At 40.4% G+C, this 14094-nt stretch overlaps 1 protein-coding gene across 1 annotated transcript in view; it reads left to right on the plus strand.

Moving 5' to 3' along the window:
• ppp1caa (protein phosphatase 1, catalytic subunit, alpha isozyme a) overlaps window positions 1-10919 on the plus strand; it is a 34111-nt gene extending 23192 nt beyond the window's left edge. Inside the window, exons 3-7 of the mRNA XM_066642095.1 lie at window positions 1762-1992; window positions 4722-4826; window positions 6765-6988; window positions 7956-8090; window positions 9190-10919. Of these exons, the coding sequence (XP_066498192.1) occupies window positions 1762-1992; window positions 4722-4826; window positions 6765-6988; window positions 7956-8090; window positions 9190-9309 (815 nt within the window). The 3' untranslated portion in view covers window positions 9310-10919. The remainder of the gene's footprint in view (window positions 1-1761; window positions 1993-4721; window positions 4827-6764; window positions 6989-7955; window positions 8091-9189) is intronic.
• Window positions 10920-14094: the final 3175 nt, after the last annotated feature.

The following is a 14094-nucleotide window of genomic DNA, read 5'->3' on the forward strand; positions in this document are numbered from 1 at the left end:
GATTATTTACACTATCTGTCACTAACTGACGGTCATTAGAGGGCACTACCGTCAGTTCAGCACTCGCATTATAAGTTTAATTTTAAAAATATTAATATTGACAAAGCTGAGAGGTTTATATTTGAAGGATATGTCATGTTTCTTGTTTGTTTTGTGAGTTTTTCAGTGATTTTTATACAGAAATATATCAGCTGAAATTAAGGCGAATATTGTGATATAAACTTTGGCCATATTGTCCAGCCCTAGTTGCAATCCATAAAAAAGACCGGAACATAAGTCAAATAATCACAGATAAAACAAGCATAATTTATTCTAAATTATAATGACAAAGCAGAATCATTGGTCCACTGTGATTTCTGCCTCTCACTCCTGTACATGTGTGTAGATAGTTGGGTTGTGTGAGGATGAATGATTGGTGGGTGGATCTACTAAGGTGACTAATCCTGAATTTCTGTTTTCGGTAAACCTGTAGGCTGGAATTTCTCAATAGGCCAAAGGGGATTTTAACCCACAATCTGTAAAACCTGCCTAATGTCTGCTCTGAAATATTGCACTTGTGTTTAAATACAGTAGTCCAGTTCATATTGGAAGCTGTTCTGTCAGACTGTTTCCTGTATGTTTCCAGATGGGGAGAACTTTGGTTTGTTTGCTTATGGCTTGAGTCCTGTTAAAGAGAAGCTCCCAGTTCAGTGGTCACTGATCTCCAGCCTGGCTAAAAAAACAGAGTCTGGAGTTTGTGTCCTAGAGATAATATGCCAAGGACATCTCAGCATTGGAAAGATTGTGCTGAGGCTCAGGATATTACTCTTTACAGCAGCACAACAAATATATTCTGTAGAGGAAGAGAATATAGAAGACAATACAAAAATAACTGTATGTAAAGAAATGTACAAAATACATTTGGTAAAAAAGAAACATTTATGATTTTGCGTGTGTATAAAACACATTTTCATTTGTATTTGCATGGTAATTTATACATTCAAACTTGCAAATTGCGAAATGGCACACAGCCTTTTTTTTTGACTGCGTATATCAGAAATCTCTTTTTTTTTTATCCCCATTTTAAATAATAAGGGGAATTAATAGTATTTTACCACCTGGAGATTCTTAAGTCACAACGTCTGACATGAGTATATGCGGGAACCTAGGTTTAGTTAAACTAGGTAAAACAGATACAGCAACAGCAGAGAAAGGAAAAAATAAGGAATAATGATATAATATTAATAATAATAATAAAAGGAAAAAAAGAAGACAACAGATAAATCTGCTAAAACCAGAGCTTCTGTGTGGCTCACTTTTTGCTGGTACTCAGTTGAGGCTGTGGTGAGCTGTGTGTGGCTCATTTTCATTTAAAGGAACAGACGCAGAAATCAGTCGTTCTAAACGGGATGACGTGGGGGTGAATGCTGTTCTTTTGAAACTTTTTGTGTTTATATTAAAGAATGCCACAGACATTCCTTTAAGACCCCAGAGCAGTTTTTTATCTTGTGGAAAATGGGTAGAATGTATTTCCTTTAATACTGAGGACTATAAAATAGTAGCAGTGTTGCTGGATATGCAGTTGTAAAATAATAGCATGAAAAATTGCAGTTACAATGTTACAATGCATTAAATAATACGAATATTTACAAAGAAATATGAACAGGTGGCACTCTGTAGCAATTTGCTAATAACCATGAACATAAATTCCCACATAGACTGTCTTTTACTCCTTGTTCTCCGTTTGTCTGAAGTAATTGGCTGTTCATGTCCTCCATGCAGGTGATGTCCACGGTCAGTACTACGACCTGCTGCGGCTCTTTGAGTATGGGGGTTTTCCTCCGGAAAGTAACTACCTGTTTCTGGGGGATTATGTGGACAGAGGGAAGCAGTCTCTGGAGACCATTTGCCTGCTCCTGGCCTACAAGGTCAAATACCCGGAAAACTTCTTCCTGCTCCGTGGCAACCACGAGTGCGCCTCCATCAACCGCATCTACGGCTTCTACGATGAGTGTAAGCACTTAACCTCTTCAGAGATTTTACGTTCAAGGCCCTTTTATAGATCCACACTCAGCCCTGACTGAACTGAAACATTCACCAATAGACTCATTTAATAAAGTGGACATACACTCACTGTCCGATTTCTTAGCGACTCCAACCTTGTACTTCCATCCATTGGTCACTTCATGACCTCCATCTATCTTTTAGTATTTAGTTTGTTGATGCATCGTTTATACCCCATTCATTATTGAGTAGATGTTGTCCACAAGGCTGCTGGTTCAGATATTACAGGTGTTGTCTTGAGTGCTCTTATCACAGCAGAGACATTGACAGTGGCAGTGTGAATGTGTCTGGATTTATTTAACATGTCAGCATCAATGACATATTAACAATAAGATGGTGGGAGATTGCCCCAGACTCCTCTCATAAACTCTCAAGTTAAGGCTCTTTTTTTTTCAAGATGCAGAGTCTTCGGGTCTTTCTCAGTGGGTTCCGGGAGCTCACTCTAACATACTTTTGTCATATACAAGGTGTAGATAGACCAGCTAGCGATCTGGTCAGTATGACTTCAGTAAACTTCACAATACTCTTTATTCTGGAACTCCTGCACATGAAATATATCTGAAGACTGAAGAGGCAAAGTAACTTTATTAAAGAAAACCTTTATAATGAACTCCTTTATAAAGCTTTCCACAAAAACTGTATAGTTTGTTGATAAAGAGAAATCTTTATAAGCCAATGTTAATAATGAACTGTTAAGAATATCATGTAGAGAGCTGTGGTCCAGTGTTCAGAAACTGAATTCAGATGAACATCCAGCCAGAGGACAGGGAGCAGATCTGTGGCCTGGGATTAGTCTTTACCATTTTACACAAGCAGCGTTGAGATACAGAGGTTGGGGCACTTTTCCACTGCTTGGTCCTTACACTGTTCTGCTCAATTATACTCTGCTTTTTTGCTTTTCCATTCTTTTTAATGAATCAGGGACAAACAGAATAGACGACTCTTGTGTAGGCACCACGCAGTTAAAAAGCACTAATAGTATGCAGTGAGTGCAGACACAACACACGCACTTGGACGTCTCATTTACTGCAATTATTGTGAAAATAATGCATATATTTCCATGCGTGTAATGATTCATACACTTTTTGCTACATGTTGTCTTTCCTCCATTGATGAGGGATCTGTGGTTATTGTTTATACTTGAGTCGACACTTTCCTTCAAGGAGCAGAGCTTTAGCCTGATGGGAAAGTTGCCAGAGGGCTTTCATTTTTGTTTTCCACAGATTCAGACTGTCACTGCAAACATGTGTATAGGGGCATTCAATATTTTCCCTGGAAAAAATAATGGTTTGACACACATCTTGCAGTTTTTCCAAAACAAATTTTATTTCAGTAGACATTGAGAAAATGTATGTAGCATTGTTGCACTGTTTTATTTTGTAACAGTTATAAAATGGTTAAAATTTTATTCAAATTACTCCATTAGGTAAATTCAATTAGACCTATGTAAACTGGCATCTTCGTTGTCCTGCCAAGATGATAAGAAATTAACACACTGAAGAGCTGGACGATACAGCCAAAATTTAATATCACAACATATTTCTTAATTTCAGTCAGTACGATATAATTTCGATAATGATATGAACAATAAAAAGTCACTGCCCAGAACTCAATGCAACATGACATCACCATTAAATAAAAACCTCTTGGCTTTGTCAATATTAACATTTTCAAACTGCATTGTAAATTGAGTGCTGAGCGGATGACAGCGCCCTCTAATGACCGTCAGTCAGTGACACATGCTGTACATAATGTGAATTGATATATTGAACATATGTTTAAAAATCAGCCGTTTGCTGTGTCCATGTGGGTTTCCTCCAAGTGCTCCGGTTTCCTCCCATGGTCCAAAAACACACTTTGATAGGTGGATTGGAGACTCAAGTGTCCGTAGGTGTGAGTGCATGTGTGAGTGTGTCGCCCTGTGAAGGACTGGCGCCCCCTTCAGGGTGTGCTCCCACCCTGTACCCAGTTATTCCGGGTAGACTCTGGATCCACTGCTGCCCTGAACTGGACAAGGGTTACCGATAATAAATAAATGTTTAATGAATGAATGAATGTTATTGAAATATTTTATATTGCGATTATATATTAATATTAGATTATTGTCCAGCCCTAAATACCATGGAATAATGTTACGTGTCCTGTGTCATGAAAACATTCTTAAACATAAAGATCTCAACAGGAGTGATTTTTTTTTATTTAATTTATTTATTTTTATTTTATTTTTAAATAAATGTCTGTAATGTCAGGTGGAGTCACTGCTACACAGCTCCAGGGTCCTGGTGTCATGGGTTCAATCTTTGCCTCAGGTCACCCTCTGAGGAGTGTGGTGCGTGTGTGTGTATTCTCCCTGTGTCTGTGTGGGTTTCCTCCCACAGTCCAAACACACGTTTGAAGGTGGAGTTGCTGTGCGTAGGTATGTGTTATGTCCGGTGATGTTCCTGCGGTGTCTCCACTGACTCCAGATGGGCTCCGGACCCACTGCCACTCTGAACAGGATGAAGTGGTTACAGAAGATGAATGAATGAATGAATGAATGAATGATCCATTTCTTATACATTAAGTGAAAACTGTATACATTTTACTGGAAATGCTGCTCATTGAGAGCAAAGTGACTACAAATCAGTGTTAAATGTCATGAACTCTTATTCTAACTCCTAAACGTTGTGCTGTTTCAGGTAAGAGGCGGTATAACATAAAGCTGTGGAAAACCTTCACAGACTGCTTCAACTGCTTACCTGTGGCAGCCATTGTGGACGAGAAGATTTTCTGTTGCCATGGAGGTGGGTGCAGACAGTGGCCTCTGGATGTCTCTGCATTTATTTTAATATTTGTCCTGTCTTGATGTTCAAATGGCCCCGTATTCAATTTGTTGCTGCACGTGACTGTGGTGGACTTATGCGCTAGAATTTGTTTGTGTAATGTCTACAGTGCTAAAGATGGTGTTAAGTGTTTCATTATTAGCTTACACAATTGCTAAGGCCATTGTGGATTGACATGCCACTGTTATCTCTTTGGATTGTCTGGGTCATTCTCTGTATGCTGCATTCCCCTATAATTACATTTAACAAAACCTGTATTCATTTTACTCCCTTCATTATCTGGCCCAGACTATAGTTAATCTAATGTGTCTCTGTTTTTACTCTGTTCTCCATTTCCCCAATCTCGTTTTATTTTGTATCATTGTTATGAAATGTTTATGCTTTGAATTATCATTATTTAAAATTTTCAAATGTCAGAACAAAGTTTATAGCCACAGTATGCAAATTACTCAAATCCATTAGGAAAATTCAATTAGATGTATATAAATTAGCAACTTAATTGTCCAGCCAAGGTAATGAGAAACTGACACACTGAAGGGCAGGATGATACGGCCAAAACTTGCATCATAACATATTTGTTAAGTTCAGTTGATACGATGCAATTCTGATTATTGATATGAACGACAACAAAAGAAACCCACAGAAAATCTGTGAATAACTGAACACAACATCATCAAACAACAACCTCTTGGCTGACGGTGCCCTCTAATGACCATCAGTCAGTGACAGACGCTGTATATACTGTATATTGAAGTACTGAAAATGTTTAGAAAATCATATCATATGGTTATTGAAACTGTATTTTGCGATTATATATTGACAGTGGTTTATTGTCTAGCCCGAGTTACCTTAAAATAATGTTATGTGTCATGAAGACATTCTTAAACATTACCATAAAAATAGGGGCAGCAGTTTCCTGGTGGGTAGAGAACTGAGCGTGTAACCAGAAGGTTGTCGGTTTGATCCCCACAGCCGGTAGGTCATGACTGAAGTGCCCTTGAACAAGGCACCTAACGCAAAACTGCTCCCCTGGCCCACTGTTCCAGGCATGTGTGCTCACTGCCTGTGTGTGTGTGTGTGTTTCACTGCACGGATTGGGTGGAGAACAAATTCCTCTGTGTGCAGCACAGGGGCCAATAAAGTAATTCTGATTGTTCAGTGGAGGCTCTGGTTCGGAGACTAAAATGCCACATTTTACAGAGTTGAAGCCATTTCATTATCATTGCATCCTCACTAGTTATAAATATACATATGCTAAAATGGTCTGTCGGGAGACGGTATTGTCATAGTTGTCTGTATGTATTGTTAGCTGATGCTAGTTAACGCTTAGGCTGCTCAAACTGAGCTCAGTGACTCCGCTGTACTCGACTTTGCCAGTAACAAACAGTTTAAATTATTTAACCTTGTGTATGGGCTGTTGTAAGTTTGTAACAGTTTGCTAACTGCTAAATTAACTTGTAGCTCCATACAGATCACTCCACTGCTGACAAACCCCCACACTTTATTCACCACAAATCAGTGTGCAGTGCTGTTTTCCTACTCCCTGACTACGTATGTTCTGATTAAAAGCTCCACACAGACCAGATGCTACATGTGATTGGCGTGTCACTTTGTAGCACAGCCCATTATGAAGGGATCTGTTTAGGAGCCAGGGCAGGAGCACTCTTGGGTTGTTTGCAAAGTATATTGCAGCTGTTTTATCGGCCAGGTCTATTTCAACCTGGTTTTTGTGATCTCATGTAAAATCTAAATATCATGAAGATAAGTTAATAAATAAACTGTTTTGATTACCTTTTTATATAATTAGAGGATCTTCATCGTAATGCCTTGACTTTTTCACAGTCATTTCTGATTTATCAACCCACAGAAAGACTGACTCAGCGATTGTGCTTTCTCCAGGCCTATCTCCAGACCTCCAGTCTATGGAGCAGGTGAGGCGTGTGATGAGGCCCACGGACGTCCCGGACCAGGGCCTGCTATGCGACCTGCTGTGGGCCGACCCAGACAAAGATGTCCTGGGCTGGGGGGAGAACGACCGCGGGGTCTCCTTCACCTTTGGGGCAGACGTTGTGGCCAAATTTCTTCACAAGCACGACATGGACCTCATATGCAGGGCACATCAGGTCAGTACACGGCCACTGTGCTCCTTTTATCTCTTGTTTGAGATTTCTCATTGTGGATCACTACAGTCCACATCAGTCAATTTTACCATACCATTCTCCAAAAAATTACTTTAATCTTTATTTTATTAAGCTGTCACTTGTAATTTAGTGTAAGTATCTTTGTACATTGTAAATGAATGTGGAAAACATTAAAATTGTGAAGGAACACATGGAATTCAGTGGTAAACACAAGTGTTAAACAAACAATGTTTTATACTTTAGATTGTCCACAGTAGCTCTTTGCTCTTTGCTTTGATGACAGCTTTGCACACTCTTGCCATTCTTTCAGTCAGCTTCATGATGTCGTCACCTGGAACGGTTTTCAGTGAACAGCTGTGGCCTCGTCGAGAGTTAATATGTAGAACTGTCTCCTTCTTAATGTGTCTGAGACTGTAACTTGGGTTGTTCAGAGGTAGGGGCTGGTACACAGTTCAATACAGTGACCAGCTCGACTCCACCAATCACTAACGAGGAGATGTGTCCAAACTTTTGACGGGTACTCTGTGTGATTTATAAATAAAATAATGATAGAATAATTATATATATATATATATATATATATATATATATATATATATATATATATATATATATATATATATATATATATATATATACACACACACACACACACACACAAAAGAGATGTACAAGACTCTGTTTGTTTGTAAAAGTTTCTACTTTCTCCAAACCACAATCCCCGTAAAAGCCATCTCCCGTATGCTGTTTGTTGTTTTATTATTAAGCCTTCACACAGTGCTGCCTCTGCTGTGACCAAAGCTGGAGGCACAGAGGTGTTTTTTCCAAGCCTGAGATTTCTTTTAAGCTGCTTTGATGGTCCTCCACAAAGCATTGTGTCTCTGAAAGAGCAGACCACTCTCTGCTGAGCACTGTCCACTCCCTGATGAAAGCTCTTCCTGTCCTGCAGGTGGTCGAGGATGGTTACGAGTTTTTTGCTAAGAGGCAGCTGGTCACGCTTTTCTCTGCTCCAAACTACTGCGGCGAGTTCGACAACGCTGGAGCCATGATGAGCGTGGACGAGACGCTCATGTGCTCCTTCCAGGTAAAGGACAACAACACAAATAGAGCTGCTATTGGTCTACAACAGCACTGCTCACACCTGGTCCTGGAGTAGCACTGTCCTCTACATACAAGTTCCCTGTGTTTCCAACATCCTTGATACAACTAATGCACTAATTAACAAGACTTTAATGAGGTAAAGAGGGTGTGTCTGCACAGAGAGAGCAGTACAAACATGCAGGGCTGTGTTACACCAGCAACTGGCATGAGGACTAAAGATCTATACTATGCAAAAATATCTATTACGGTAATTTGTTTGGGTTTATTTTACTATACACTTTTATTGTCTAAATTACATCTGAATACATTTCCATGATGAGCACTTTGTATCACATAATTCAGTTTGTGAGATTTGTCACTCAGATTGGTGGAATTAGATTTCAGCACTCCTGAAATTCCTGTCAGTTACAAAACTTAAGCAACACACATGATGAACTTAAATAGATTGCAGACTCAACATATCTAAAATAAAACTATTAGTAAATAACATCTTTATTACCTTTCTTCTACCTTCTACTTTATTCTACCTTTCTTGCCATGAATGTGGCCCTATGAAAACATAACCTTAAACATCAGCCCATATTTTGAGCAGTACCTGCCAGTCTTTATACATGTCACATTATTGATCACAATAATATACTCTCCCTATAACTCCACCCTGAACTGGATCAGGTTTCTTTCTCTCCACCTTTTTTACTTGCATGCTCCCCATTATCAGCAGTGTAAAGTATGCCTGTTGTACATAATGGGCCATATGCACTTCACTCTCGTGTGTGTGTGTGTGTGCACACGTGTGTGCCCCCCCCCCCCCTCCCTGCATGCAGTAGAGCCAAGCTGTGTTTATGCTGAAGTGCTCTGTCCCCATCTGTCTCTTCTCTTTTTTTCTGTTTCTCCCCCTCTCCTATCATCTTGCTCTGTTTCTCTCCTTCCTCTCCCTCCTCCATCACTGTTTTTCCCTCTCTCTTGCTCTGCTTCTCTCCCTCGCTCTGTGTGGGTGTGTGTGGCTATATATGGTAACTCTAAAGAAAAGCAGGCTCTCTTCTCACCCTCCCCTCTGTTTTCTCTCTCTCTCTCTCTCTCAGATCCTGAAGCCAGCCGATAAGAAGCTGTACTCATACGGAGGAGGAGGAGGAGGGATGGGCTCAGGGCGTCCGGTCACTCCGCCGCGCAACTCGGCCAAGGGCGGAAAAGCCAAGAAATAGCACCCGCTGGACCATCCCGTTAGCCCGGCCCCTTTTAGAGGAACACTCCTGTGCTGTTTAGCCTAGTCTCTGTCTGGAACGTCTGCAGCGTGTGGTCCTTCACTGAGGGCAGTTATTAATCCGTGCTTTCAAGAGTGCAGAAAAACCTGTGGACTCTAAACTCTTAGAAATGAAAGCCAGTAAAGCCTTTTAAAGTCTTGTGCACAGGTTTGGCCAGTCAAATGAGGATTTGTTGTTTTCTAATTTTATTTACACCAAATATTTACCCTCCCTCTTAGCAACTTAATGCACCGTTACTGTTCGTTTGCTGAATTTACCATGGAGACGAGCCGAAAATGTGGCCTGTGTGCAACAGTACACAAAATGTGTTAAACTGGGCAAATAAACAGGACTCAACTTTATTCACTGCAGAGGACGTGTACTTTCACTTAGAAAATCAACAGAACGTGACCTTCGATCCTAACTTCTCTGTTAGATTGAGAGTGTGCTTCAAATCAACAAGTTTCTCTGTTCTTTTCTTAGCACGGATGCTGTTTGTGGTGATGAGCTGCGTCTGGTAGACAGATACTAGTTTGAATAACCTAGGAGTGTTCCTTTAAACCCACTCTCCCTCCATCACTACCCCAATCTCTACCTCCCTGCTTCTTTCCCCTCTGTCACCAAATGGCAACAAAGCAAAACAGTACCCAGGGTTTAAAGTCGTTTCTCTTTTTTTTTTTTTTTTTTTTTTTTTTTTCCCCTTCTTCTTTCTATATATTTTTTGGTTGTTCTTTACTCTTCGATGCAGTGTGAGTGCGTATGCGTGTTATTAATGTGAATGGACCGTCTGTGTGGTTTATTATATTGTTCCTTCTACCCATCCTTTCCCCTCGCCACTCCTCCTGGTCTCTCTGTCCAGAAGAGCCATGCTTATGGCCAGAAGAGAGATGGGCGTGCGAGGGGTCAAGAGAGAGGCGCTCGGTCTCTTTTCAGGCCAGGCCTTGTGCTGTTTTTAAACGCTGAGCACGCAGCTGCACATCCTCTTTTAGGTAGTTGGATTCTGAACTGTAAACACATACAAACACACACCCTTTCCACTGGGAGAGTAGCGGAGATGTGCAGGCGGCTGGTGGATGTGCCGTGAAGGTGTAAAGAGGGAAAGAGCTTGTCACAGGTGCATAACTTTCCATTTAGAAAACCAGATATTTGAGAAACAATCATGTTGAAACTTTATTTTTTATTTTGTAGACGGATCTTGGAAAAACTTCTTGCTTATTTTGTTGTTTTTTTTTTCCTTTTTTTTTTTTAAGTCTCTTTTTTTGAAAGTCGATTATCAATAAAGAGAACTGTTTATTTAAACATCCTGCACCATCCTGCTTCCTGTCTACCCCTCCCACAGCCCCTTCTTTCTCCGCCAGCAGTGCTGTATATATTCCCCCACGTTTGATTCAGAGCTGCAGTGCTGTTCTGTATGAAGAGGCTAAACATATCTCTTTAAGATGGGCTCATTTTACTCATTCAAGTTGAACAAAGACTGAAATTACATATGGATTCGCCCACGCCTTTGTCCCTGCTCTCTTTCCTTCCCTTCTGCGTCCAGTCCTCCCACTTTTTATGCTTTCCTTTAAGCCTCTAATTCCATACCTGCTTCCCATCTCTCTCTCCCCCCCCCCCCCCCCCCCCCCCCAATCCATTTTTTTCCTCCAATGCCACTTTCATTTAAACCCATCTCTGGGTTTGCTTCACTTTCCAGACTGGGACCTTATATCTCCTTCCTTGACTGTCCCTGCCTCCCACCGTCACTTCTATTTCAGACCATTTGTTGTGTGTGAGTTGCCAGGCTGGATTTAAAGTTTCACTGGGATTACAGCGGAGTTACTGCTGTAATTATTTAAGGATTTGGGAATCCTTTGGCCGGCCTTGTGGGGCTCCTGTCACTGATTCCGGCAGATGGCGCATTTCACCTCGGCCACTTCAGGCTTTGCTCCATTACATCATCAACATCCACCGAAGGACAAGGACTGAGCATCAACTGCTGCAGTAACACTGCCCCCTGCTGCCCACTGGACAGGCTGCTCTGATGCAGTGGTTCGGCACGTATTAAATACCTCTTCCCTGATTCAGATTCAGTTCTTTGTGGTTTGCACAGCTTGATCCTGAGGGTTTTTGGGGCCAGTTTTTTTTTTTTTTTTTTTTTTTTTTTTTTTAATATTTGAGATCATTTCAATTTAAAGTCCTTGAAGTGATGCTGGGTAAACTAAGCCGTATGGATTATGGCTTAGCAGTCAGCTGTAAAAGAGCTGCCCTGGCAGTTCACTTTTGATATGCGAATGAATGAATTGTCAGGGTGGAGCAGTGCCATGGGTCCATTTTTCTCCTTTTTAGCCACAACTGCGTAACATACCGAGTTTTGTAAAGAAAGAGGCACCAGCAGAACAGAGGTCAAGGCAAATTCCACCAAGGGTATGACTTCCAAGTGAGTTGTTGTGAAATGCACCATTTTAGAAAAATGTACTGAGACAGATTTCTCAATGGTTGTGAATGGAGCCAGACGTCTGAAGAGTTTATTAAAGGAGAGGGGTACGATTCATAAGACAACACAGTAGACCTGGGTTCAGTGCCCTGTCTGGATCAATACAACTGTAGAGTCATTGAACAAGACACATAACACTTCAGTTACCTCTAGAACATCATTAAACTTATCCTTGAGGTGTGGATTTATAGACAGACCCCTGGTTCCTGCCACCACCACTGCAGAAATGAAAAGTAATTTAAAGCCACTGTCAACTAATTCTCATACTTTGCTCATAACCCTGATCTGTGTTTAATGGTGGCCAATGTGCTCAGACGTGAATGATGCAGACGTTAGTCATGACAGAAATTTTAAAACTGTTTTGAATGACTTTTCTGCAGTTTTTATTGGATTGTTTTGAAGGGGGTGGTGGATAAGTTGGATGTAAGTGACCTCAAGTCTGCCACAGAACAAATCAGAGTTAGTGATACATATATCCCTCCCATCAATAAAGATATTACTTTCAACACATTTAGACTCTAAAGCCCTGCTGGGAGTGGAGGAGTGTCTCAAGGGGACATTTGTAATGAGACACTTGAACTGCATTATAATTACAACAGGGATAGTGAGTTGTCCCCCCACTCTTCTGCTGCAGGGGTGTGCAATCCCAGGCTAACTGGGTTAGCTTCCCGCTCTCCTGTCACTCTTACTGCTTTGTTTACGTTGCCATAGTGATGCCACAGCCAATCATTCTCAGATGTGACCCGCAATATCAGCTCAGAGCAGCAGTAGATGGAGATGTTTAGAGCTTTTAAACTCTGTTAAACTGTTTGTATTTAAATCATTTCTGAATATTACACTGGCGTAAAAAACACAGACTCTGTGGTGTGTCTTTAAAATTAACATACTTTTATAAACTTAAAACGGAGTGGAGAGTGGCTTTAACATCTCAGTGATTGAGGTAAGCAGGAATTGAGGAGAACTGGGGGAATTCCCTTCAAATAGCAAAACATGCAAGCTGTATTTCTCAAGCCAGTGTTTGAGTTTGGCCTTAAGCTCATTTGCAGCTGCACCATAGTGTACAGTTGTGTTTTGAGCTTTTCTATGGAAACGAATCAGGCTGAATCTTTGGGTGACTCTATTCATTATTAGGTTTCTAAAAATGTGTAGACAGTGTACATGGAGGTAGGGGCCTTTGTGGCATGTGACTTGTATATGCGTGTAAAGGAGGTGGAAGGTGCTTCTGATGGAAACGAGCCTAAGGCTGTTGCAGTCAAGAAGCAATACCAGCTGAAACATTTATCTTTATTTAAAAATGAAATTTCAGTTCTCCTTGTCTTGCTCACAGCTCATTGGCTGTGGAAGGGTAGGGCCTATTAATGGAAGAGAATTCCATGGTGGGTGTATGTGGAGGGGGAGGGCTGGTGGCTAATATGGACCTGCTCACAGTCTCGTTTTTTAAATGCAGTTTTAACACCCAAACATTTGGGAAAGAATAATTAAGTGTTACTCTAGTAAAGTTGGTGGGCCGTTGGATAAAAGGCCCCCAATCCATCAGTCATCACCTTCCCTGTGAGTGTGCACATTTCTATTTTAACTACAGCATCACCGATAGGAGAGAATTATTATTATTATTATTATTAATATAACTTCTGCTCTGTTGTTTTTACCTGATGGACAGCAGTGAAGTGTTTTTTAGGTAATGTATCTGTTTTCTTGATCTTGACAACCAATCAGGGATGTTCTTTTGCTCCATGCACTGATGCTGGGTGAACTAAAATCATTTAAACTGTAAGATTTTAAAAAGCAAGCCAGTTGTTTTAAGGTGAGGGTGGCAGGGTGGGGGTGGGGGGTCAAATTTCAAAAAGCAAGAAGTAAACTGTTTTTTATGTATTTTTTTTTCCAAACTATCACAGATCTTCGTCTTTCTGTTACCGGGTAGAAAATAAAGATAGTGTATTTGTACATGCTGTTTGTATTATTTTTATTAATTGTATTGTTTTAACCTAAATTGTGATAAGATGATTATAATGATGATGAGACCACTTGTGTTTTAATGTGATTGGCCCTTGACACTGAGATAACAATGAAGATGGAAACTGACACTATAATCACAATCAAATTGGGAAATACTTTGACGTTATATTTGGACTTTTTAATAAGTATTTATACTTAAAATAGTACGTTTTATATAGTAATTTTTAAATGATATTTTTCGGTGTAAGTATGATGTTTAAAAACTACTACATACCTACCCTCTTTGCATGAGCGTTGGTTTACCCAGGTTTCACTCA

This window comes from Hoplias malabaricus, chromosome 13, assembly GCF_029633855.1.
Source record: "Hoplias malabaricus isolate fHopMal1 chromosome 13, fHopMal1.hap1, whole genome shotgun sequence".
Taxonomy (NCBI): domain Eukaryota; kingdom Metazoa; phylum Chordata; class Actinopteri; order Characiformes; family Erythrinidae; genus Hoplias; species Hoplias malabaricus.